Genomic DNA, 27,391 nt, shown 5'->3' on the forward strand with positions numbered 1-27,391 from the left:
GGGGGAGGGGGTAAATAGGAAGGTAGAAGTGGTAACAGCAAAGGGAGGTTCTTTCCGAGGTAAAGAAAATGTTCTAAAATTGGGGTGATAATTGCACACATGTAAATGCACTAAAAACCATTAAATTTTACACTTCAAATGGGTAAATTATGTGGTATTGAATTATATCTTAATAAAGCTATTCAACTGTATACTCAGTGATCACTATAATCCACAATACACTGATTTTTTTTAACAATTTTACTGCATTATAATTTGACTTCAAAATAAATATGGGAAGGGACACCTGGATGGCTCAGTCGGTTAAGCATCTGACTCCAGATTGTGGCTCAGGTCATGATCTCAGGGTCTTGAGATCCGGTGCCACATGGGGCTCTGCATTCAGCACAGAGTCTGCTTGAGGTTCTCTCTCTCCCTCCACCCCACCCCATGCTCTTGCTGTCTCTCTCTCTTTTTTGTTTTGTTTTTTAAGATTTTATTTATTTATTTGACAGAGATAGCAAGAGCAGGAACACAAGCAGGGGGAGTGAGAGTGGGAGAGGGCGAAGCAGGCTTCCCACAGAGCAGGGAGCCTGATGCGGGGCTCAATCCAGGGACCCTGGGATCATGACCTGAGCCGAAGGCAGACACTTAAAGACTGAGGCACCCAGGTGCCCCTCTCTCTGTTTTTTCATCAGTAAAAATGGGATAATGGGGGGGAACCTGGGTGGCTCAGTTGGTTAAGCGTCTGACTCTTGATTTTGGCTCAAGTCATGATCTCAGGGTTGTGAGATCCAGCCCAGCATCTGGCTCTGCGCTGGGCTTAGAGCCTGCTTAAGATTCTTTCTCCCTCTAACCCTTCCCCTCACCTGCCCCCCCATGCATACTCTCTCTCTATAAAAAAAAAAGGGGGGGAAATCACAAAAACATCTTTATTTAATTCCTTTCTCCCAAATGATTCTCAGTTATATTATCCTAATTCAAAAATCTAAATTGAGAAAATAATATAATAATCATCATCTGTTGCGGGCACCTGGGTGGCTCAGTCGTTAAGCTTCTGCCTTTGGCTCAGGTCATGATCCCAGGGTCCTGGGATCGAGCCCCGTATTGGGCTCCTGGCTCAGCAGGAAGCTTGCTTCTCCCTCTACCACTCCCCCCTGCTTGTGTTCCCTCTCTTGCTGTCTGTCAAATAAATAAATAAAATCTTAAAAATAAAAAATCATTTGTTGAAATCCACTTGTGCCAGGCCCTCATATTCCTTAGCTCATTCAAATCTCATAATAACCCTAAGGAATAAGTGAAGAACTTGCCAATAAAGACACAGGCTCAGATAGGTTAAGTAGCTAGCTGTGCAGACCTTGAATACAGTCTGGACTGGAGCCAGTTATTCCAATAATCGGTCTCTTTTTTTCTTATTATTTCAGCTAATATACTTTCAGCTTGAAATTTAAATCATTTTATTTATTTATTTTTTAAGATTTTATTTATTTGACAGAGAGAGAGAGAGAGAGAGTGAGAGCAGGAACACAAGCAGGGGGAGTGGGAGAGGAGAAGCGGGCTTCCCGCTGATCAGGGAGCCCGATGCAGGACTCGATCCCAGGACCCTGGGATCACGACCCGAGCCGAAGGCAGACGCTTAACAACTGAGCCACCCAGGTGCCCAATTTAAATCATTTTACCAAATTTTCTCTTAAAAACTATTCCTTTAATAGCCAAACACAATGTATGAACCAGGGTAGAAGTGGGGACAACATATGTAAGTCATTGTGGGGAATAAATAAAGATATTTGAATATGGACTATTTACTGGATATTATTATAGAATTGTTAATTTTCTTAAAATGTGAAAACACGAGGGGCACCTGGGTGGCTCAGTCAGTTAAGTGTCTGCCTTCGGCTCAGGTCATGATTCTGGGGTCCTGGGATCGAGGGGTATTGGACTCCCTGCTCAGCAGGGAGTCTGCTTCTCCAGAACCCTCCCTCTGCCTCTCCCGCACACCAACTGCTGCTCTCTTTCGGTCTTGCTCTCTCTCAAATAAATGGGTGAAATAAAATAAAATAAAATAAAATATAAAATAAAATAAAAGCAAGCACACTATTGTGACCATGTAGAAGAAGGTCCCTATTCTTCAAAGTGCATGCCAAAGTATTTTCTTGATAAAGTATCATCACAATGCCGACTCACTTTCTAATGGTTCAGCAAAAAAAGAAAACATAAAGCTGATGTGGTAAAATGTTAACAATTGGTGAATCTAAAGTAAACAGAGTGCAGGGTTCACTTAGATTTATCTCTCTGAACGTCACTGGAGGATGAAATTTGAAAAAGTGAGATCTGAGGCTTTAAAAAATGATTTCACTCTGAATACTGTTATATCATTGTACATTCACTCTAGAAAATTCCCAACAGAAAAAAACATTTTATAAAATTGTATTCTTATCATGCTAAAAACAGTTTTGAATCAAACACTTAGAATCCATGAATGAAAACTGAATGCCAACTTAATGATGGAGGGGTGCCTGGCTAGCTCAGTTGGTAGAACATGTGACTCCTGATCTCAGGGTCTTGGGTTCGAACAACGTTGGGCGTACCACTTACTTTATTTTTATTTATTTGAGAGAGAGCGCTCTCGCGCACGTGAGCGAGAGTACAAGGGGGTGAGGGAAGGGCAGAGAGAAGCAGGCTCCCTGCTAAGCAGGGAGCCCTACAATGACGCAGGACCCTGGGATCAGGACCTGAGCTGAAGGCAGACACTTAACCGGCTGAGCCACCAGGTTCCCCGTATCACTTTTTTTTTTAAAAAGATTTTATTTATTTGTTTGACACAGAGAGACACAGCGAGAGAGGGAACACAAGCAGGGGGAGTGGGAGAAGGAGAAGCAGGCTTCCTGCCAAGCAGGGAGCCCGATGCGGGGCTTGATCCCAGGACCCTGGGATCATGACCTGAGCCAAAGGCAGAAGCTTAACGACTGAGCCACCCAGGCACCCCTCACTTACATTTTAAAAAAAAAAGGAATGATGGAACTTGAAAACACCTATTTGGCAACTATGATGTAATCAGTGAGCCAAAGAATCATTCATGGATTAAAATTACTAATGGGTGAAATTCTGATGAAAAACAGGATGTTTACATAGTATTCCCCCCACCACATATGTATTAATTATAAGGGAAAAACAGTAACTTCGCAGTGGTGAGACCTGGCAGATACCATCTTAAACCAAGTGATCAAAATGATAACAACCAGCAACAACAATGAGACCAACTGGCATCACCGTAACTCCTGATATGATGCACAAAGAACACCACACACAGTTCTTTAGCATTCCTGCCAAAACCACAGTACCTGAATCTAATCATGAGGGTACATTCAATGAACCCAAACTGAGCAGCAATCAATAAAATGTACTCTTCCCAAAAGGTCAAGGTTATGAAAGACAAGCTTAAAAACCATTCCAGATTAAAGGAGCTTAAAGAGACCCAATAACTAAATGCAATGCATGATCTTAGATTAAAACCCTGAACCACAAAAATAATTTCTAAAATACTATATTAAAAATGTATAATAATAAATTATATATATTAATATTATTGGGTAGGTTGGTAATAGCTGATACATTACCTATAGATCTTATTTAGTATTAATTTCCTGATTCTGATAACTGTACTATGGTTATACGAGAGAATGTAAAGGGGTATCATGTCTGCAACTTACTCTCAGAAAGTGAAGGGGGAAAAATTATTATATGGGTAGCAATAGTGGATGAATGGGTGGATGGATGAATGGATAGAGGAGGAATGGTGGGGAGAAGAGGGAGGTAATAATAGAGCAAATGGGGAACCTGGGTGAAGGGGCTCAGGAATTCTTTGTACTAGTCATACAGCTTTTCTGTAAGTTTGACATTATTTAAAAATTAAAGAATGTTTAAAAAGTGCCAGCCAGTTTTACAGGAGAATGGAAAACCAAAGGTATTGACATACTCTGCACATAATTTAAGTATTAAGAGAAAAAATTGACTTCTCTCACTTTTAGAATGTCTAAAATGTCGTTTTTCCTGGGGCACCTGATGGGCTCAGAAGGTAGAGCATGTGACTCTTGGTTTCAGGGTTGTGAGTTTGAGGCCCATGTTGGATGTAGGGATTACTTAAAAAATAAATTTAAGGGCACCTGGGCATCTGTCTTCAGCTCAGGTCATGATCCCAGGGTCCTGGGATCGAGCTCCACATTGGGCTCCCTGCTTAGCGGGAAGCCTGCTTCTCCCTCTCCTACTCCCTCTGCTTGTGTTCCCTCTCTCGCTGTGTCTCTCTCTGTCAAATAAATAAAATCTTCTAAAAAATAAAAATAGGGCGCCTGGGTGGCTCAGTTGGTTAAGCGACTGCCTTCAGCTCGGGTCATGATCCCAGGGTCCTGGGATCGAGTCCCGCATCGGGCTCCCTGCTCTGCGGGGAGCCTGCTTCTCCCTCTCCCATTCCCCCTGCTTGTGTTCCCTCTCTCGCTGTGTCTCTGTCAAATAAATAAATAAAATAAATAAATAAATAAAAAATAATAATAATAAACTTAAAAAAATGTTTAATGTCATTTTTCCTGACTCTATGCTCTCTACAGTTTTGCTTAAGACTCCTTTTTAATGCCATGATATTAACAAAAACTTATTTTCACCTACCTTCCAACAGGCCCCTAAAGAACCTGCACTGGCTATCAGTTTTCCTCTCTCATCAACACTACCATTCAGTTCCTTTACCAATAAAGTCCTTGGCATTTTACTGAAGTCGAGCTTTCTGGGTTCAGTTCTGGGTTCTGCCACCTGCTGACTATGTGACCTTGAGCAAATCACTTCAGGTCTGTGTGCCTCCATTTCTTCATCTACAGGGTGAGATAAAGGTGATGTCTACCTCATGGGGGAATTAAAAATAGATAAATACAACTTAATAGCAAAAAAATGAACAATCTGATTTAAAAATGGGCATAGGATGAAAGCAGACATTTTTCTAAAGACACACAAATGGCCAACAAGTACATGAAAAGATGCTCAACATCACTAATCATCAGGGAAATGAAAATCAAAACTATAATAAGATGTTACCTGATACCTGTTAGAATGGCTATCGTCAAAAAGACAAGAAATAACAAGTATTAGCAAGGATGTGGAAAAAAGAAAACCTTTTTGCACTGTTAGTGGTAATGTAAATTAGTCCAGCCACTACGTAAAACAGTATGGAGGTTCCTCAAACAATTAAAAATGGAACTACTGCATGATCCAGCAATTCCACTTCTGAGTATATCCAAAGGAAATGAAAACACTATCTTAAAAAAAATATCTGCACCCCATGTTCACTGCAGCATTATTCACAACAGCCAAGGCCTGGAAGCCATCTAAGGGTCCATCAATGAATGAATAAAGAAAATGTGGTGCACACATACTATGAGAATATTATTCTGCAATTAAAAAAAAAAAAAGAAGGATCTTGCCATTTGGAAGAACATGGGATAGACCTTGAGGGCATTATGCTCGGTGAAATAAGTCAGAGAAAGACAAATAGTGTATGATCTCATTTATGTGTGAAATCTTAAAAAAAAATAAAAACAAAAACTCCACCAAACTCACAGATACAGAGAACAGATTGGTGGTTGCTAGAGGCAAGAGTAGGGGGTGGGCAATATGGTAGTCAAAAGGTACAAATTTCCAATTATAAAATAAATAAGTCCTGGGGATCTTATGTATAGCATGGTGACCACAGTATACAATACTGTACTGTATATCTGAAAGTTGATAAGAGGTTTTTGTTTTTTTTTTTTAATAGGCTCCATGCCCAATGTGGGGCTTGAACTCATCAACCCTGAGATCAAGAGCCACATGCTCTACTGAGTCAGCCAGGCCCCCCTAAGAGACTAGGTCTTTAAAGTTCTCATCACAAGAAAAAAAATCTGTAACTATATGTGGGGTGATAGATATTAACTAGACCTACTGTGATGATCACATCATAATATATACAGTATCGAATCATTACATTGTATACCTGAAACTAATTATGTTATATGTCCATCATATCTCAATTTTTAAAAATAGATAAGCTGATGCATGAGAAACACCTGAAGCATGCCTAGAGCACCCACTGTGGGCACCAAATTCATGTTAGCTTTTATCATAAAACAGATTAAAAAATGACTGAAGAAAACTCAAAACTTATGACTTCAAATAGAAAGTAATAACAAAAGTCTAAGGCGCCTGGGTGGCTCAGTCAGTTAAGCGTCTGCCTTCAGCTTAGGTCAGGATCCCAGAGTCCTGGGATAGAGTCCCACATGGGGCTTCCTGCTCAGCGGGGAGTCTGTGTCTCCCTGTGCCGCTCATCCTGCTCTTTTGCTCTTGCTCGCTAGCTCAAATAAATAAATATTTTTTTAAAAAGTAGTAACAAAACTCTAATGATTAAAAACACTAATCCTGGGGTGCCTGGCTTTCTCAGTCAGAAGTGCTTGTGACTCTTGATCTCGGGGTCATGAGTTCGAGCCCCAAGTTGGGTGGGTTTAAATTTAAAATTTAAAAAATTTTAAAAAATTTAAAAAAAATAAAACACTAATCTCATCTTGGGGAAAAAAATTTCTGTTCATGATTATGATAAAAAACAACTAAAAATAACCTCAATGCCCCACAGAAGATTGGTTAAATAGATGAGAGTGCCAATACGTTGAATCCATTAAAAGTCATAATGTAGGAACTGAAAGTAATATTAATATATGTAATATTATTAACTAATATTAATTAATGTTAGTATTAGTATTAACTAATATGTAATATTATTAACTAAATAAAACAGGATCCTGTTGAGTATGTAAAAGTTGATCCTACCTTTATAAATATTTAATGTACGCACATAAAGAGAAGTAAGGAAGGTGTCAGGTTCTTTGGGGGGTAAGGAATGCAGACTCCCTCAGATGCTTGGGGGTTTTTACAGGATATATACCAATGTACTGGAGCTGGAAACTTCAGGTTAATTCCTCTAATGCTGGGTCTCTGGCAGTTTCTGCTCTCTCATATGCAAGATTTTTTTGGCTTGCATCATGGCTTCTCACGGTGATCTTTTAGCTTCTTTTCCACACTAACTCGATAATCCTTGTATTTCCTAGGTTACACTCTCAAGAACAGTTATTTGATTGAACCACTTCATCTTTTCCTGCAAGATGTGTTAGATTACTAGCCAGGATATAGATTTACTTGACCCAGGAGGAGGGAGAAGGGGTAAGGGGCTGCTAGAACTGCCAGATATCCTCCAAAATTTTTTGTAGAGCCAGTGGGGAGATAAAAACAAAAAATGCCTTCTGTTGTACTGTAACTTCCACTGGACATGGGGAATGTGTTAGTAGAACACTTATCATTAATACTTGTCTTATTTGTAAATAAATGCCCATTTCAAAAGGATCAGAGAGTCGCATTAAGCATCAGTCTTACAGATCATTAAATACTTAACAACAGAGAAAAACTAAAAACTGAAGTATTCCAAACAATCAATAGTTAAGCAAGAGTAAATCTAAAATTCTAAAGATAAAAAGGGTACATTTCTGTGTCTGAATTTTTATTTTACTAAACAGGAAGCTAAAACACTGAGCAACTGACAATCTTAAGGTGGGGTAACTACCAGCCCCCTCCCAATAATCAGAGAGAGAAAGGATTGCTGGTATAAAACATGGAGTAGAATTTGGAAACAGGCTGGCTTTTCTTTAAAAAAAAAAGTTCTACAATTGATTCCCTGGGTACAACATTAAAATGTTAACCATTAAGAACTAAGATTTCTTTTTGTGATGGTTATATATTATTTTTTTTATTATTTTTTTATTAACACATAATGTAGGTTATATATAATCTTGAAAAACCTTTTTAAAGTTCCTTCTTTTCCACCAGTCTCTTAAGCTTCCTATAGAACTCTCTACCTCTCTCATTCCAGGAGAATGCAGTTTTAGCCTCTCTTCCTCTTTCAGGCTTCTCTGAAGTCATCTTTGACCTCTTCAAATCACCAACTCAATGGCTGTTTTCAATTGTAATTTTCCTGTACTTATCTGCATCACTCAGCAATGCAGACCTTGGAGCTGCAGAATCCATCCTGTGACCGTGGGGAGCACCACTGCTCAACTGCTAAACTATACTCTTAAGAGCTGCCATATCTGCCAGGAACCACATTCCTCCAGATTATGTTACAGGCTGGTCCAAAGCGTTTGAAGTTGCTGTTAGTACGACATTCTTTACTTGCAGCCAAAAACATCCTTAACTGATTCAACCTTCTTTATGCATCCAGCATTATTGATCATCTAGTCCTACCTATTCTTCAATAATGCCAGTGATAAATGTCCTTTCCTATTACCACTACCTTTAGCATTTCACACTCATTCCACTCCAATAGTTAAACTAGTCTTTCTTCCTTCACTCTGTTCTATCCCAGCTTCCAATACCAGATTTAACCTAAAACATTTAGTACACAGGACATTCTTAGTCTAAAATTTTGTTGTCGTTCTTGTCTTAAGCTTCAATGCCAGTGAGCCTGGTATTCAAGGCTTGCTTCAATGTCTGGCCTACTATTTCTCAACCTCATTTTTTATTAGCCCTCTATAAGAAAAGAACTCTCTGATCTAAGTAGATTTTCTGACTTACTCAGTATTAACCTCCAAATCCTGCCTTCTCCAGGAAGCATTTCGTTCATGATCACTGCCTGCCCCTGAATTCCTACAGAGGTCATACAATCTATAACTCTGGCACATAACATATGTTTTACACTATCATTGCTACCCACCCACCTTTTTTTAACGTACTGTAATTCCCGAGGGCAGCAGAAGAGCAATCTTGTCACATACCTCTGCAACCCTAATATTAATAATAAAAACAAAAGAGAGACTGATTGGGATTTGAGATTTTCCTCTTCCTTTTAATTCCACTATTACCTGAAAGCGTTGCAGATTATAGAAATACACATAAAGTTATGAGGATGGGCTCCATCACTGAAAGTGATGAAAATCTAGGGTTATGAGAACACAAGTATCCTCACCATCAATTAGAACATCCCGCTCCCAATCCCCAACGCCCTGTAAGGAGGCCTGCTTTAACACCACAGTGGAAAATGAGGGGAGAAAAGTCTTTCAGAAACAACGTGGGGAAAAAAAATTCAAAGTCAGACCCCTGATGTCAACAGGTGAAATTTTTCTTTAAATCACCTTTCCCCCATATAAGTGTCTCCTGAACAAAGAACTTCAAGACACTGATTATAAAAATTGTCTCCCACACCTAAAATAATCTGCAAACACAACTTTCAGGGAGAAAGAAGAGACACAATAGGGAATTGGGGAGAGAAAAGATTTGCTAAAGAAGTAGATCTGTTAATTTAACACATTTTCTGTCAAGCAAATCAACTATCCTTAGGACCATTGTTGCTTAAACAATGAACACTCAGGGAAGGGGTGTTCATTAAAAGGAACTGGTCAGGAAAAAAAAACACTCTTAGAACCAACCAGACTGCTTAACAGCATTCGCAATTTTAAGAACTTATTTCATTCTTAGGAATTATTCATTGGAGGTGATTTAAAGGTTCAACATTAAAAACATGAAGTGGTTAGTGCAATTGTGACCCTAACACTTCCTCTATTTTCATTAATTTTTAGAGGTTATGGGTGGGGGGAGGGGCACAAAAGGATGCATACAGTCTGCTATGACAACCATTCACACATTTAATTCAGGTGGCCACATGCCTCGGTGACATATTGCCAAGTCAGGCAGTTACTCTAGCAAACCCACCCTTGGGAAAAAGTAGAACACTGCTCCTAAGGAGTGTGGGCTGTAGAATCAAAGCTAAAAGCTGACCATTATAGTATGAAACGTAGAACATGACATTGCTTAAAGCCAACCAAATCATAAAGGTCACATGAGGTCAGGGACTTTAAACAGGAGAACAAAATACTGTATTTCATGTATTTTTACATAAACCATATTCCATTTTAAAGGGTTGTGTGAGTAATAATGTGCAAAACAGAGCACGTAACAGAATTATTCTGAGGGGTCATTCGCCCTCCTGAAGGAGAAAACTGCTTTTGGCTGCAAAAGTGATTGACTTCACCCCAACTTATTTATACAGATTCTGGAATTTAATACCCTGATTCAGGCCAGAAATTCCATCTTCCTCCACCACAGCCCAAAACAAACCTAGGACATCAGTAGACTAGCACAACAATGGAGTAGGGGAGAAAAAAAGTGTGGTCAGGCCTTAGCTCCTAGTCAAGAAAGATAAAGAACAAAAAAGAAGGTGCTGAATACCTGTGGGACCAAATACCCCAAGATGGCAAAGATGGACGCTGGGACGGACACTCAACTTAAAAGACACCTTTGGATGCCACAGACAATTGACACCATCTCCCTTAAGTTCCACAGTCTCTTTCTTCCAAGAAGTTTAATCTCTAAGTCACCATCACAATACAATTTTTTCTCCAAACCAAAATGAAAACCTACTTGGTCCATAAACTATTTTGCCATACTTGCCTACAAGGAAAATCCAATGGGAGAAATCATGAAAAATACTTAAGAGCGACCTCAAGAAAGGTTCAGTGATGGCTGTGTTCTAAGGTGAAAATTCTGATGGAATAATAAACTTTATATAACCATATACCCATATGTCTCAGATATGTAAGCGCACGCATGTGCACACACACCCTCCTTCAACTTAGGTCTCACTGAACTTTTGACCTGGTCATAACTAACCACCCCACGGCCCATACTCCACCACTGCGCAAGGCTCACTGATATCTGTCAAGAAGAGCCTGTGCCCTGACAGCCAAAGGCAGTGCAGAAGCCAGCCTGAGGCTATAACACAACACCCCTCTTCCCCAACAGTGCCAGGCAGCCAGGCCTTGACTAAGGGAGGCCTTTCAGGGATCCAGTTAACCCCACAACACCCTCTCTACTGCCCCCAAACCACTTCTTCCCTCAAATGACTCCCCAGGATAGAAAAATATTAACAAAACATCTGCTTTCCAGTTTTGACATGCGCGATTACTACTGACATGCCCATCTGCGAGCAACTTTAACTTCCTTTAAGTTTTATAAACAAATATACTAAAGGTTTGCATTTAAGAAAAAAAATTACTATCAGAAGGAAAAACTCATCTTCACAGTGTCCCTTTTATACGATGACCAACTGCAGTGTTCCCCCCTTATACCTTAAAGCAGTAAATCTCAAATGTAGGTGATCTTTGGGGCCCCCCAGGAGGTATTTGGCAATGTCTGGAGATAATTTTATTTGTCATGGCTAGGGATGCTACTGGCCCGTAGAGGGTAGAGGCCAGAGATGCTTCTAGACAGCTTAAAATGTGTGTGACAGCTTTTCCACAACAAAGACTTATCTGATCCAAAATACGAATAGTGCTGAGGCTTTTAAGAAACCCCACGCCTTAAAAGAAAACCAAAGAATCCTGAGCTCAATATTATCATCTAACAATTTTTTCTCAATTATAAGAATTACTCAAAGACTTTTCCCAAGTTTTCCAATATAAATTAATACAGGTTAGAGGATAATGTAAAGAAGCTATAATAAAAGCATCCAAGGAACAGCATCTATTGAAATATGAAAATACAGGGGCGCCTGGGTGGCTCAGTCGTTAAGCATCTGCCTTCGGCTCAGGTCATGATCCCAGGGCCCTGGGGTCGAACCCCGCCTTGGCTCCTGCTCGGTGGGAAGCCTGCTTCTCCCTCTCCCACTCCCCGTTTGTGTTTCTTCTCTCGCTGTCTCTCTCTCTCTCTTTCTGCCAAATAAATAAATAAATAAAATCTTTAAAAAAAAAAAAAACACACACAGAAAGGTAACATGGCTTTCTAAAAAGATTACAATACCAAAAGAGAAGAAAGCCACATGCCTGAAGCTATAACTGGGTTTCATTCAAAGTTCAAAGTATGAATGATGTTAAATATAAGTAAAGAAACAAAAAGTGAAGGGAAGATAACATAACCCGAGACCTTTCCTCCAAAATTCCTCACAGTCTCAAAATACAAAATCTTAGCTCAATATGAGGACCTTGGAGGTAGTGAAAATTATCAATCATCAAGTCCTAAAATCTACCTTCAAAGTAGTTGTCTGCAGACAAGATTTCCACAGAAAGACAAATTCATATAATCCACAAACACATCAAGTATGGATTTGCACCTTTCATCTGGTACAAAATTAATCTGTAAAACATGTATCCTAACACAGGTCACAACCTTGACCCTAATAAGAGAGGTCAATGACCTTCTGAATCAATTAATAGTGCTATGCATGCTGAAAACTATTCCTAGAATGACAGAACTTAAGACCTAGGAAAATCTAAGAATCATCTAGTCTAGAATTCCCATTTTATGTATGGGACAAACCAAAAATCTGCCTAGGATCATAACTCAAGTTAATGACAGAGGCGGGCCCACAATCCAGGTTTCTGACTTTCTGCTTGATTCGTTTTGAAAATATGTTCAATCACACCAACTAGATCTAAAACCATACAGTTAGAAGCTGCGCAGCCTGTCCCCTTGGCTCTGTCCACACTGAATTTTTACCTAAACCAGCCTTTGCACCTGCAGTTTTCCAGCATTCTGCTAATGCTCCTCATTTGTACTCCTAACACACAGCAAGAACCCAGCACCAAGCCTCTCCTGATCAAAGGGCAGACAGTCCGTTGTACCAAATGGTGCCAAGGTGTATTTTAGGCTATCCTAACTATGTTCCAGAAAATTAAGCAACACTAAACTGAACTTCCGTCATAAAGCAAGCCAGATGGTAACATAGGCTGTCCTTCAGAGATGAGAGGGTATTGCCCTTTCTATGACTGTGGAAGCTCCCAACTACCCCTCTGAAGGTTCACATGGTTGGCAATTCTAGAGAGAGATAAATTTTTAAGTGATCTCATGCCCAACGTGGGGCTGAACTCACATCCCTGAGATAAAGAGTCGCATGCTCTACTGACTGAGCCAGCTAGGCACCCCTCACTTCTGGAGACATATATATGATAATGTTCTCTGAGAGAACATTCTCCCCTTTCAGGATTTCAAACTGCATAAAGATTTGCCCCTCTGTAATTCACATCTGTGCTTGGGCTTTACCCCTAGGAGAAGGAACAGATCTTGAATTTTTACAAAATATTTATCATCTGATATCTTACATTAAATAGAATAGCATCACAAACTACTAATTTTTTCCTCTTTTAATTTTTTATTGTTATGTTAATCACCATACATTACATCATTAGTTTTTGATGTAGTGTTCCATGATACATTGTTTGTGTATAACACCCAGTGCTCGATGCAGAACATGCCCTCTTTAATACCCATCACCAGGCTAACCCATCCTCCCACCCTCCTCCCCTCTGGGACAAACTACTAATTCTTATCATTTTAAATCACTATCTCCTTCAGTCCTGCTCAAATGCCATCTTCTCAGTGAGGCCATACCTAACCAGCCTATTTTAAATGACAACAACCCACCCCCTCAATTGGGCCTCCTTAGGCCTCCACACTGCTTTGTTTCTTAATATCCTCTGACATACGACCATTACCAACTCATTTACTGTCTGCTTCCTTCCACTGAAAACAGAGCAGATAATTTTGTGTTATATTCACATCTGTACCTCCATTACCTAATACATTGTGCTTAGAACATAGTGGATGCTCAATAAATACTTGCTAAAAGAAAGGGAATCAGGGTGCCTGGGTGGCTCAGTCAGTTAAGTGTCTGCCTTTGGCTCAGGTCATGATCCCAGGGTCCCGGGATCGAGTCCGACGTCAGGTTCCCTGCTCAGCAGGGAGCCTGCTTCTCTCTCTACCGCTCCCCCTGCTTGTGCTTTCTCTCTTTCAAATAAATAAATAAATCTTAAAAAAAAAAAAAAGGAAAGAAAGGGGCACCTGGGTGGCTGGGTTGTTAAGCGTCTGCCTTCGGCTCAGGTCATGATCCCAGGGTTCTGGGATAGAGCCCCACATCGGGATCCCTGCTCAGCGGGAAGCCTGCTTCTCCCTCTCCCACTCCCCCTGATTGTGTTCCTTCTCTCGCTGTGTCTCTCTGTGTCAAATAAATAAATAAAATCTTTAAAAAAATAAAATAAAATAAAAAAAGAAAGGAAGGAAGAAAGAAAGAAAGAAAAATGGAATCATGAACTTGACTGTACTTAGTTCAGCAGAAGTTTTAAAAGGGGGACACCTGGGTGGCTCAGTTAAGCATCTGCCTTCGGCTCAGGTCATGATCCCAGGGTCCTGGGATCGAGTCCCACATCGGGGGTCCTTGCTCAGCGGGGAGCCTGCTTCCCCCTCTGCCTGCCGCTACTTACAAGTCTAGTCCTTCGTTTTAGATAATGAAATAGGAACAGTGTGATACAATAGTAACGACAAAGAATTTATCAGAGAACCTAAGATCCAGGTGAGAGTCTACCTGTAAGCAACTCAGCCTCTAAATTTCCAATCTCCTCATCTATAAAATGAGGATAATTCCTACCTCATGGTGATGGTTACAGGTAGCTAAGGATTAAATGAGATACTATTTGGGGACAGCTGGCTGGCTCAGTGGTGGAGCATGCAGACTTTTTTTTTTTTTAAGATTTATTCATTTGACAGAGCACAAGCAGGGGGAGCAGCAGGCAGAGGGAGAGGGAGAAGCAGGCTCCCCACATTTGGAAAATGTACCAAGTACTGTGCAAATATCATTTATCATCAGGCTATTCCGACCTGTCCAAGGTCACAGAGCTAGTTAGTGGCGCAATTAGAGTAAGAATTCAAGTTTCCTAACTCCTAATCCAGTGCATTTTGTGTCATAAATCTAGGCTTCTGGTTCCCCTATTCAAGGTCAACTTATTCTTTCATCTAGTTCAGGCTTTTCAACCTTTGTACGGTTGGGGACCTCTTTCAGAATTCTATGAAAACAACGGGCCCCTCTCTTCCAGCAAAGTGCATATATGCACACCAACACAAAATCTCCAATAGCCCATTCCTATAGCCCATCCACAGGCCCAGGCTCAAGAACGGCTGATATGACTGATGCACTAATAAGTTACTCTCAGCAATTCTTGTTTCTTATTTTCATGCAATAATTTATGCCTTGGGGTGCCTGAATGGCTCAGTCAGTAGAGCATGGGGCTCTTGATCTCGGGGATGTGAGTTCGAGCCCTATGTCGGGTACAGAGGTTACTTAAAAAAATAAAAATTTATGCCTTGGTGACCTTGATAAAGGAACCGGATCCAAGGAAACACCAAGAGTGGAATTCAGGAATCTGAATTAAAGATACTGCCCCCAGACCATCATGCTCATTACGTGAGACACTTTACCTACATACAACCACAACCAGGAAGGAGATCCAAGGCAGGTGGTAAAGGATTCAGTACTCAACAGCAAGAAGCTCAGGGAAAAAAGTAGACATGACAATCAGATTATTTTTACCACGCTGCTAATACACAAACTACCATGACCATTTTCAAAGAGCCACCTAGAGGCACCAGTCTCTTCTCTAGAGGAAAATATTCCCAAAATGTTTGTGACGGGATTTCTGCCCAGAACGTCACACCCATCATGAATAACTCCAGACCAGACTGTCAAAATGATTCTACACTCCCTCCCCTTACTTTGATCAAGACACTACATTCACTGTAAGGAGCACCTGATAAGGGGGGGGGAAAATCAGCATTAAATCTTTGCAGAGGTCAATGCACCATTCTTCATTTCTCAAATTGGGAAAAAACTTAACCAGCCTAACCCACTGGAATGTTAAACAATTATAAAATACTTGATTTAAATGAAATGGTTCTGAAATATTAACAGATAATCTTCTGACGCAAAGGAGGCGAGTTATGAGCTTCTTTAGTAATCTCCCAGTTGGAAGTTAAGCACCTAGTTGAGTAGGGGCGCTTAATAATACCAACCAATGAATTCAGTATCATTAACCTACTGTTGTCCAGCTTTACTTCAATCTCCTCATCTAAAAAATAAAAACAGCACCTAATCTAAGGCACAAATACAGTGTGAGCATATTTGGGAATTTCTAAATATGTTAACAGTTAATAGTTTTTATCCCTGAGTGGAGGGATACAATGTTAACAGTTAACAGCTTTTATCTCTTAGTGGTGGAATTATGGGTGATTTTAATTCTGTTACCTACACTGTGCTATAATTTTCAAGGTTTATATAACATCGGTATTATTTTTCAAACCAGTAATTCTGAACTTAAAGCATTATCTACACATTCACAGATTTTCCATCTGATGATTACAGAATCCCTAAAGAAATCCTGTACATTCAAGGCTGATTAACAGAGTAAAAAGTTTTCTTACAAGCAAAAATAAAACTATCCATGTTTTGGGGACCAGTTCTGTAAGTGGGAGGTCTTGACCTCTTGCAGAATTGCAGCATGAATCCTCCCAGCCCTTCATCTACCTAAGAGATTACTTCACTCTAGGTAAGTAGAAGCCAAGTCCTTAAGGATTCCACTTCCTAAATTTTCTAAAAATCCATGAGTTCAGTTTGGTGGTCAAGGATAAAACAAGATCTTTCCGTATAGCTGAAAACTGGTTTCCTAAAAAAGCTGATATACAACTTCTACCACTTGGTATTATTCATCATTTTTACCTTTTAAAGTTGCAGTAAATTAAGATGGTGGGAGCCTTTCCAGTTGGCCTCACAAATACAACTCAGCATCAGAATTGGTTTTTTGTTTGTTTTGTTTAAGGAACGTCTTCCATTGTATCATAGACTCGTTAACCAAGGGGTTTTTTCTCAAACTGTCAGGACAATAAACTGTTAGATTAAAAAATCACCTAAGAAAAAAAAAAAAATTATACTGGAACGAAAACTGATGCTTTCAGGGGCGCCTGGCTGGCTCAGTCAGTGGACCATGGGACTCTTGATCTAGGTGTTGTGAGTTTGAGCTCCACATTAGGTGTAGAGATTACATACATACATATATAAATCTGATGTTTTCAGTGAGTTCTGCACTGTCATGAATCAAATTTGTTAGAAGCCTAAAAAAGACTAATTTTAATTTCCGATAACTATTGAAAACTTTAAGTTACAATTTGCATTAACCATGTCAAAACAAACCTCACGTTGAGAGGATTACCTGGGAACTGCAGAAGTTAAAAAGTCACTATCATTTGTTACCTACCTACTGAACTTCTCCTAATAAAAACAGTATGCATAATTATAAAAATGCGCATATGGAGTCCAAATATTCATTCGTGTTGCATGTATTTCAAATAGCATGCAGTTTAAAAACAGTAGTGTCACTTCCAAGAATCACTCCAATCAAAAGAGAGATCATCTCAAATAGCCCAAATTATTCCCCTGTAACAATGATTTTTCACTTCTATTATTCCTACAAATTTAACCTCTTTGATCAGCTTACATTTCCTTTAGGAATTATACCAGCTAATACTTAAAAACCACAAGTTTATTTCTTAGATTATAAGACAAGTTAGAGATCTGTAACAATTTAAGGCACAATTAGTTACCTCTATTTTTCCATCAACAAAATGGGAATATATGGATTTTGGAAGATATACTTTTCCACAGTATTTTTAGAATGGTCCTTAAGCTCTCAACTTGTAATTCAACATCACTCACCTCAATTTTATTATCTTGCAAGGAAGAAAATGGGCTAGGGGGCAAGTTTACCAGCACCCCATATGGGACAGTCACAAGCAACACCTCCCACAACAGCCACCATTTTGAGCAGCAGGACAGAATTAAACTACTCACGATTTTATACCAACTAAAAGAAAACAGTATTATCAGAATAACTGTCAAACATCTCTTGAACTTAAGCATTCCCAAATCTTTCGTTTTTGTGGCCCTTTCTCTTCTTCATCAATAAAAACAGTTATCCTACTAACATTTTTAGTAAAGATCATGCTTGTTACAATTACGTTCAAACTTTGAAAGCAAACGCTATGTGCTATCTAAAATGCCCAAGTTATTACATCTTTCTAAAAACAGAAGCCTAAGATTTAATCACATTGTTTTTTCAGGAACTAAGAATCGCCAAAAGCCAGAGAGTGGTCCGACTTTATCAGCCTACATTTTGCTTCATTCTCCCACCGTACCTCTATTTGATCTTTTTATTTTCTCAATTTCATTTAACTCTGCAACAAGAGCAAGTTCCAACACTTCATTCATATGAGAAGCAAATATTTCCGCAAACAACAATGAATCTAAAAATAAAGGTGAGGCAAATAACCTAGGAATAAACGAATTAAAATCAATCCGAAAATGGCAGAAAGTAGGATAGGTGGGGGGTGGGGAGGCAACAACAACGATTTGCTCCTCCAAAAGAGTAATTCTTATTTTGATTACTCCATTGGCGAACTCATTGGCAGAACTGAAAAGAAAAACTGACCAACAGTTTCCCTTTTACCTTTGTCCAAGGCAAAAGGTGTTAAGTCCACTACATATATATTGCCAAAGGAGGGCAAGCAATTCAACCTGCCAACCAATCAAATATTTCACACCCCCTTCCAAAAATAAAAATAAAAGAAAGGACGGCGGATGCTGGTTAAGGGCTGGCTGCTCGTCTGGGCCGCCGTCGTGTACATTCCATTCCTCACACTCCCGCCACCATCCCTGCTACTAGGACCCCCTGATTTTAGTCCAGTTATCACAAAGCGCCGGGTTTGAAAGCACCTTCTGCCTGGCCAGAAAAGCCATCCCTTTACTCCACGCCCGCCCGGAGGGATAATGGTGGCGAAATCAACTCAAAGAGCTCCCGAGGTCCCCGCATAAAGAGAGCTGTACGTTCCGAGGAAAGGCGCTGTTAAAGAATAACGGAGTCCTAAACTTTCCCTCTGCATCCTCGGAGCCCCGAGCATGGGCTGAGCGCCGGGCGGCTCCCCGGAGGAGAGCGCGCCCCCCGAGCCCAGGCCCCCATCTCCGCCGGCCCGAAGTTAACCCAAAGCGCCCCCGAGAGTCGCGGGCCTTTGGCAGTCTGCAAAGTGCGATTCCCCCTCCACGCAACCGCGGAAGTGGGGGCGAGCCTCTCCCCGGCACGACAGACCCCTCCCCCAACCAGCCGCAGGCCGCCTCCCGGCCCGGTTCGAATTAATCCAGCTCGCACCCCGTCCCCGCCCGGAGCAGCTGGCTCGCCGCTTCAATGGCACCGGGCAGGGAGCGCGCGCACACACTCTCCCCACACACTCAGCCTCCTGCCCGAGAAGTCCCGGGAGAGCCGACCCGGTCCCACTCGTACAAAAGCGCACTCTCCCCCGCCCTCTCGCCGCCCGCTCCGCCTCGCCCCGGAAGGCGCGGGTGGGCACGGCGGCCACGAGCGAACGTCCCGAGCCCGGACGCCGGCACTTAGCGTCCCCTGCGGAGCCCGGCGTCGCCCCCGCCCGCGCCCCGGCCCTTGAGCGCCTCGTGCCCCCACCTCCGAGCTCTTCCCCTGCCTGCGGACTACCAGCCAAAAGTCTCCGCGTGCCCCCCCCGCTCCCTCCCGCACGGTGCTCCGGGACTTCCCGAGGGGGCAGGGGAGAAAGGGGCGCAGGGTGCGCCACCTCGCCCGCTCCTCGCGGCCACTCACCTCGATCTCAAAGTCGGGCAGGCGGAACGCGGTGCGAAAGAGCGAGCAGAAGTGTGCGATGGCCGGGACTTCCCACCAGGAGCGGAGCTCGCCCAGCCCGGCCGCGCCGCCCTCCTCCGGGCACATCTCCCAGGCGCGGCGGTGGCGGCCGCCCCGAACCTAAGCGCGCCTCGGCGGCCCCACGCTGCCCGCGCACCGCTCGCCCGCCCGCCTCAGACTCCCGCCGCGGCGCAGCGCCTCAGTGCCTCAGTTCCTCGGGCGGGGGTGGCGGCGGCGGCGGCTACTCCCGCTGCTGCCGCCGCTCGGCGAATGCATGAGCTGAGGGCGGGCGACCCGGGCGGGGGGCGGCGGCTCGGGGGCCCGAGTTACTGAGGCGGCTGCTGCTCCGGCTGCCTACGGGGTCCGCGCGCTCGCCCCATCCTGCGGCTGCGGCTGCGGCCGCCCCCAGTACCATACAATATAATCATCTCACCGCTGGGGAAAACAGATGGGGCTGGGGGGGCGGGGGGAGGGAGCCGAACAGAGGGCCTGGGGGAGGGGCCGCCCACGAGGAGGGGGCGGGGCTGCCCTCACCACAACAACAACCCCCGCCCCCACTCCCCACCCCCAGTCCGGACAGCTGCATTGGAAGAGAGGGGGAGGGGAGAGGGAACTGAGCACCCCAAGAAAGAAGAGGAGTGTGACTTGAAAGGAGCGAGGCGCACCCCATGAACTGCCCTGGGACTCACTCCGCTTTCCAGGTGTTTGGGACTGAGGAGTTTAATGACTTGGACCAATGAGGACAATAAGGGTCTCTCCCACCCCCCACTTGGCCTTAGTGGTCGCGTCCTTTTAAAGAGCCCGCTGGGTGGTGCTTTCGGTAGGGGCTAGATCCAGAAACACGCACGTGTAAGAGTTCAGTTATTATTGGTGCTGAGGGTAGCACCGGAGGACCAGTGGGTTGTGCACCCCAGAAATATGAGGCCTGATGAAATAAAGTAATTTCCACCTGTTCTCAAACACTTTTATTCCATCCAAGAACGGTGTTTCAAGGAGCTCTAAAGTGGCTCTTTTCTCCAAGGAAAGAAGGTGGTGGGGCTGGTTAAGCTGGAACCAAGTAGGATGGAGGCTGGAGTGCGGCGGGAAGGGTGGGGTAGGGGGAGGCACCAATCAGCAGCCGTGCGCGAAGAGCGACACCCCCACCCATCCACCCCAGGGAATGGACACGTGTGACCGCCCTAGAGAAGACGAGCTTGGAGCCCTGCAACTGCCCTGGCTGCAGAAAAGCTGCCAGGACGAGTGCGCACAATGTAGTTCGAAAGCTGGGGGGATGGGAAACGGGAGATAGTCTGAGGAGTGTACTCTGGCAGGGGTGGAGATCTGCATGCCAGGCTCAGGGATTGTACTCTATCTAGGAGAGGAGTGTGGAGGCGTGTGCTTTCGAAATACTAAATTATGTAGTACGTTACAATTCTGCTAAGTCCGAAGGAAGAAAAAAACACCTCAAAGACAGACTAGAAGTGTACAGAACCTACAATGAATGGCCAGATATTTGTATCGGTCACTGCAATTACGTTTTTACTACTGGATTCTTCTCAATCTCTGAGGGCCTTAGCTGGGTTCTTTATCCACCTCTCAGGAAACACTACCCCTGACGTTTCGCCTAAAGTAGCCAAGTACTTATTGAGTGACAGGCACAGTCATAAAGTGTACAGTGGCTAAATCAAAGATCCTCTTCTAAGCCCTGAGCAGTGCAAAATCGGGAGAAAAATCATGAAAGAATTTATGTGATAGATGTTGGAGTGGGCGGTCTGGAAATTCTCCCCCACCCCCTCCTCACTTTATTCTGGTCATTTTAATAACCTGTTGTTTTCAAAAAGCAGCATTTAAGAAAAAAAAAATTCTTAAAGAAAATATATTTAAATGTATCTTTCATGAGTCAAAATACTTCTAACACTGGCTCCCCAACTCCTTCCTGGCTTAGAAATGGCCCAAAAGTTATGCAGTTTTGTTCTTTTATTCCCTGGAACTATTTAATGATTTAAAATTCATCCTCAAATTCTACTATATGCTTTCTTTCATCTTTGACAAAAATGAGCATATATCTAAATGCTCCCAAAGAGCAAAGGTTACAGTTTTGTGTGTTTATAAAGCACAGCTCTTCTCTAGATATCCTTTTAATAAATGAGATGTGAAAGGGGTGACAAGCCACTGTGGAATTAATCACATAACCTGAATTAGCTGTTTTCGGAACTTTCTCCTGGTCTTTCCTCATTTCCTCACAGGTCAGTTTGACTTGCCGCGCTTTTCCTTCTCTCTTTTTTTAAACAGTTACTGCTTTTCTTTATGTTCCTTTCTAATCCATTATATCCTGACTGTTCTTTCCCCAGTTTCTTTTTCCTAGTTCTCCCTCTGTCTTCTCTTTTTTACCTGTATCTCTTATTGTTATTTAACCTTTTCACCTTGCCTCTTAATTGTCACTGCCAGCCGGCCAAGTAATAATAGTGCCTAAAAGGTGAACAGCACCAGGAAGCCAAAAGGTGGGAAGACGTGGTTAGCCCAGTACGTTTGAGTACTGGTTACAACCCCCCCTCAGTTGGAAGGCTACTCTTTTGTCCTCTTCCCTCCCCCACACCACTGCCCAGTCTTGTTAATCAACAAAACTGTCCTGGAACTGGAGGTGCCCCCTGGTGGTGGTTAGAGAGTCGTCTCTCTGAACACCTTTTCCTCCCTCTGCGTTATTTCCTCCTGCTCTGGCTTTTTTTCTTCTGAGGATCCTGTCTCAGTGTTCATATGGACTGGCACACCAACTTGAGACCTGTCTCTTCCTCCCTTCCTCCCTCCTTCCCTTCTTCCCTTCCTCCCATCCTCCCTCCTTCCCTTCTTTTTCTTTAAGACCTGTTTCTTTCTGTCCTTCTCTAACTCTGGTTCCCTATCTGTGAGTTTTTTGCTTAGTTCCTCCCCTCACTGTGCTCTCCACCTACCCCAGCTTTCACCAACAGTCTGGAACCAATTCTGGCCCAGGAGCTAAGGAGTCTTACTGTGTCTTTGGTCTGGCTGAAAGTGTGGCCTCGGAGTTTCCTGAATATGGACTCCAGATAGAACCTCACATTTGGAGGTGATAGCCTGAGTCTTTGACCCTGCTTTGAACATTTGTCCCACCTTTCCCCCAGGGACTTCACTACCTCAGATTTATTTCCTGGACCCATGTTTGGCCTAATCTCCTGGAGTCTAGATTACCACCTCTGTACCTGTATGTTGGTCACGGGCCCTCCTTCATTTCTCCCTTTGTTTCACAGTGGTATCTCGCTCCTGGCTTTTTCCAGGTTGGCCCATTCTTTCACCCTCGAAACACTGTTTGTATCATCTTCCTTAAAAACACATACAGCTCATGCTTTCTTTTTCCCTTTCTCTCTCTTGCTTCTTTTCCATTTGTGAGCCTTGCCTGTTAACCTCAGATTACCTTGAAAATGCCAAGAAGTAATTCTCTTTCATATTCGCCACAGCCTTCAGTTCCATATCCTCTCCTAATTAAATGTTTTCCATTTTAAAAACCCCACAATAATTAGTTTGGCTAATCTGTTTTGCTAATTTATTAATGCTGCAAAAAATATTTCTATTTCTCTTTGCCAATATGTATTAATTTCAGTTCTGATGGAATTTTTATAGATTCCTGGAGTATCATCTGAGAAACTAACCACTGTTTTATAACATTACTTCTTTGGGAAATACATTGCAAGTTCCAAATGATCAGCTAAAAACATTTACCTGAACCTTGGAAGAGATGTGACAAATAGAAGTGTGTCTTCTCCCATGACCACTGCTAACCAGGACTAGAATCCAAATCTTCTAATTAGTCATCCAATTTTCTCTCTATTGGGTTACACTGCTTGAATTGCCCTTTCCTTTCTTCTTGCCTAACCAACTTGACCTGGATACTCCTTGTTTCAGTCCCAGGATCCAATTGGAGTGGAAGCAGAGTATAACCATTATTTTGTCACTTTAGTTGCCTGTGTATAACCGAAGACCAGATACCTCACAAATCCTCACACATCCTCACACACAACCTTCCTTTCTCATTAGAGAGCTGCCTTCCATAAAGAACCTATTCCCAAAGAACGCTGTGAGCCAGGCAGATTTTTAAATTTTAGAAGTCATAGAAAGTAAATTAGATTAATAGTCAGGAAATACGGGTTCTCTCTTAGAAAAGTCTCTTAATCTCGGGGCACCTGGGTGGTTCAGTCGGTTAAGCGTCTGCCTTCAGCTCAGGTCATGATCTCAGGGCACATCAGGCTCCCTGCTCCTGGGATGGAGACCTGCTCAGCGGGAAGCCTGCTTCTCCGTCTCCCTCTCCCTCTGCCAGTCCCCCTGCTTGTACTCTCTCGCGTTCTCTGTTAAATAAATAAATAAAATCTTCAAAAAAAGAAAGGAAAAGTCTCTTAATCTCCCTGTATTTCATCTGTGAGACTAAGGGCTAGAGCTAAATGGTCTCTGAGTTCTGTGACTTTGCCTTTAAAATAGAACCAAATTAATATTCTTAAAATTTTAACTCAATCATAACACTTATTTGCTCAAAATTCAGTGAGTGTCCCTTGAGCATGAGAGAGAGTCCCAATTCTGATAGATTCTTATTCAAGACCTGCCACAATTTGGCTTCAACCTGCCTTCCCAGACTTATCTGCTATCCCCACCCTCACCCCATCAACCAATGACTTCTCCTGCCAAACTAGTTCACTCACCCACCTGGACTTGCTGCCTCCTCCTTTTTGATCATGCCTTTTCTATTGCCTGGAAAGACTTAAAACTCAACCTCTGAGATCATGACCCACTCAAAACTCACTTCCTTCCTAAAGCCTTCCTGAAACACCCTAGCTTGGGTATTTCTCCATGTACCCTTACACAAGAAATTACAGTTTGTATGATTCACTTATCAAGCACTCCTTTAGGTCATCTTCTACTATTTATTTTAAAGTGCTACTTAAATCTTTTATTATAACTGGGGTTGTCTTCTTCCCAACCAGATTAGACTTTTGTGGGGGGACTCTCCCTAATATTCAGCAATTCAATGATTAATTTGATTACATAATGATGATGCAAGTGATAGCATAAAACCATAGGAAATTCAGAACCTCTTTACATGCCTATCGTGAGGGCACCTGGGTGGCTCAGTTGGTTGAGTGCCTTCGGCTCAGTTCATGATCCCATGACTCTGGGATGGATCCTGGAAGGAGTCCTGCATTGGGATCCCAGCTGGGCGCCTGCTTCTCCCTCTCCTTCCTCTCCTCTCCCCTGCTCATGCACGTGCTCTCTCTCTCTCTCAAATAAATAAAATCTTTAATAAAATAAAATAAAATGAAATAAATGCCTGTTGTGGATTCATTTTTTCCCCTTCATTTCTTCCTCTGCCTTTCTGCTTTCTCCTCCTGGAACTCATTCACTCAGCATTAAAGATCATGTTTTTCTCAATGCACATCTTCAGTCTAGCTTCTCTCCTGAGTTCCAGTATCATTTCCCCAAATGCCAATTTCATGCTTCCCATTACCTTAAACTCAATGTGTTGAAAGAAAGGAAAATAAGAACAACAGCTAGCTCAGCATTTTTCTATCCACCTCATACACCCTTACTGGCTTCCTAATTCTTTTAATGGAACAACTGTATTCCCAGACTCCTGGGTTCACTTTTTTTTCCGTAACACTTTTCTTCTCCCTTTTCTCTTAATAATCACTGTCTTATCGGTTCTTCCTTCATGATGTCTCTTGCATCCCTTTTCCTTTTGATAACCTCAGTTTCCATCCTAAGCCAGGTCCTGTTCGTTTCACTATTTTAGAAACTTCCTGGTTTTCTTTCGTCTAGTTCCCCCCGACTTGCTCTATCTTGCCCAGTATAGTCAGATTTATCTTCTTAAAACAGTCCTTAAACCAGCAACAGTTTGAAGAAGGTGAATTTAATTTTAGTAATATATTTTCTTAAACCCAGTATACCCAAAATATTGTAATTTCAACATATAATCGATGCAAAAAATATCAATGAAATATTTCACATTCATTTTTTTCATACCAAGTCTTTGAAATCTGGTGTGTATTTTACACTTAAATGTACATCTCAGTTAGGACTAGCCACATTTCAGTGCTCAATCTGCCACATGTGGCTAGTGGCTGTTGTATTAGGCCTTATGGATCTACAGTAACCTAAATGATCAGTACTCACTCCGCCCCTTTAAATCATTGGTTCTTGGCCTATCTAAACTCTGCCTCTCTGTGTAGACCTCAGGGAGGCATCCCTAACCATCTTGGCCTACTGCAGCCTCTTCCAACTGACCTCTTTCATGGATGCTTCATTTCACTGAGTAAATCTAGCTCTTCCACAGGGAATAGCCCATAGGGCGCCTTTATCTCTGTCCTCCACCTGCTCCCTTAGAGCAATCTACAGATACTTGATCATAAATGAATGTTTGTGAAATAAATGTATTGTGTATTGCTAAGAAGTTCATAGAAAACACTACTTTCTCTATATGTATTTTTTATCATAAAAGTCTGACAGAATAATTTTTAAAGTGTCAACATGCTTGCTATTACTATGTAATCTAGTTAACCACCTAGTTTTAAGGTTACTTTCAAGCCTTTCACATAAACTTAATTTCCTATTTCTACTTCATTTCTCCACCTTCTAGTGATTTCTTTAATATTTGAGATTGTTTTTCCCAGCCCTAATTTTTCCCTTTCACCATATCAGGCTTTTGGTTTCTATTTTCCTAATACTATCAAGTTCATTTTATGTGGCACCAAGCTAAGTACTCTCCAAATGAAACCGCACAGGTACATGTTCACATTTTCCTCTCAAGGCTAGGAACATTACCCTGGGATATAGGGCACGTATGGGCAGTAAATGAACAAAAGGCAGGTTATAAAGGGATTAAATAACATTGCCCTTGATCATGTCAGCGATGCTACCATTGCTTATCTTCATGTTTCCTTCCTCTCTTGACAGCCTTCCAGCTCTGTCCCAACTCTCCTTCCTAGCTGCCACGGAACCTATGGTTCCAGCACTCCATTACCTTTATCCACCTTGGGAAGCTTGTCAGTGTTGGATATCCTGTAAAGCAGGTTTCAGAAGTGAGGCATGGGGGGAGGGAGGGCAAACGGCTAGGCAGCTGGTTGGGGAAGAAGATGACAGAGACAACAAGAGATAATTTATTGAGAGAGAAAATTCACATTAAAAAAAAATGTGTTGAGGTAGGAGGCAAAGTCACTATAAGGATTCACTGTGGATGGAAAATCAGGGTCAGAAATTCTTGAGCGAACCAGTGCTTGTCATGATAAGTACCAGGGGATGTGTGGAAGTGTTGAAACACTGTATTGTACACCTGAAACTAGTATTACACTGTATGTTAACTAACTGGAATTTAAATAAAAACTGAAAAAAGGAAAAGAAATTCTTTGACTAACCGTAGTGTGCTGCTCTGTGTAAATGCCCCCACCCCCGCCACCCACATTTCCAGCAATTTCTCTCAGCATTTCTCTAGTTAATTACCCTCCCTAAAGCCCAGACTGAAGTGGAAACACACTCAGAGTAACCTGGTTTTCCACACCTTTCCTCAGACCTGCTTAGGATGGGGACTCTCATTACTGTGACCTGTGAGGCTCGCAGCCTCCGTGTCCTTCCACAGCATCGTAATAACAGCTGCGAGGCTGCCTGGACCAGAGCTACGTGAGCAGCTCTCTTTATTTTTGACCGTAAGACTGGTAATTTGTTAGTGCCATGAAACTGAGGTGTCAGGCTTGAAACCCCCTTGACCCTGGTTAAGAAAGGCTGCTGGCACTCAGAGGTGCAGCATTGAGCTCAGAGGCTGCGGCTCTCTGGAGAGGCTGAAGACAGCTCGAACCAGAGCTGGGGGCTAG

At 42.4% G+C, this 27,391-nt stretch overlaps 1 protein-coding gene across 6 annotated transcripts in view; it reads right to left on the reverse strand.

Annotated features, from left to right (window-relative positions):
• Nucleotides 1-19,980, reverse strand: part of CECR2 (CECR2 histone acetyl-lysine reader) — a 173,133-nt gene extending 153,153 nt beyond the window's left edge. For all 6 annotated transcript variants that reach the window (XM_031019326.2, XM_081820907.1, XM_081820909.1 and 3 more), the window contains exon 1: nt 19,515-19,980. In XM_031019326.2, coding sequence (XP_030875186.2) covers nt 19,515-19,640 — 126 coding nt within the window. In that variant the 5' untranslated portion in view covers nt 19,641-19,980. The remainder of the gene's footprint in view (nt 1-19,514) is intronic.
• Between the last annotated feature and the right edge of the window lie 7,411 nt (nt 19,981-27,391).

Source organism: Leptonychotes weddellii, chromosome 5 (assembly GCF_054177405.1).
Source record: "Leptonychotes weddellii isolate Sample4059 chromosome 5, ASM5417740v2, whole genome shotgun sequence".
Classification (NCBI taxonomy): domain Eukaryota; kingdom Metazoa; phylum Chordata; class Mammalia; order Carnivora; family Phocidae; genus Leptonychotes; species Leptonychotes weddellii.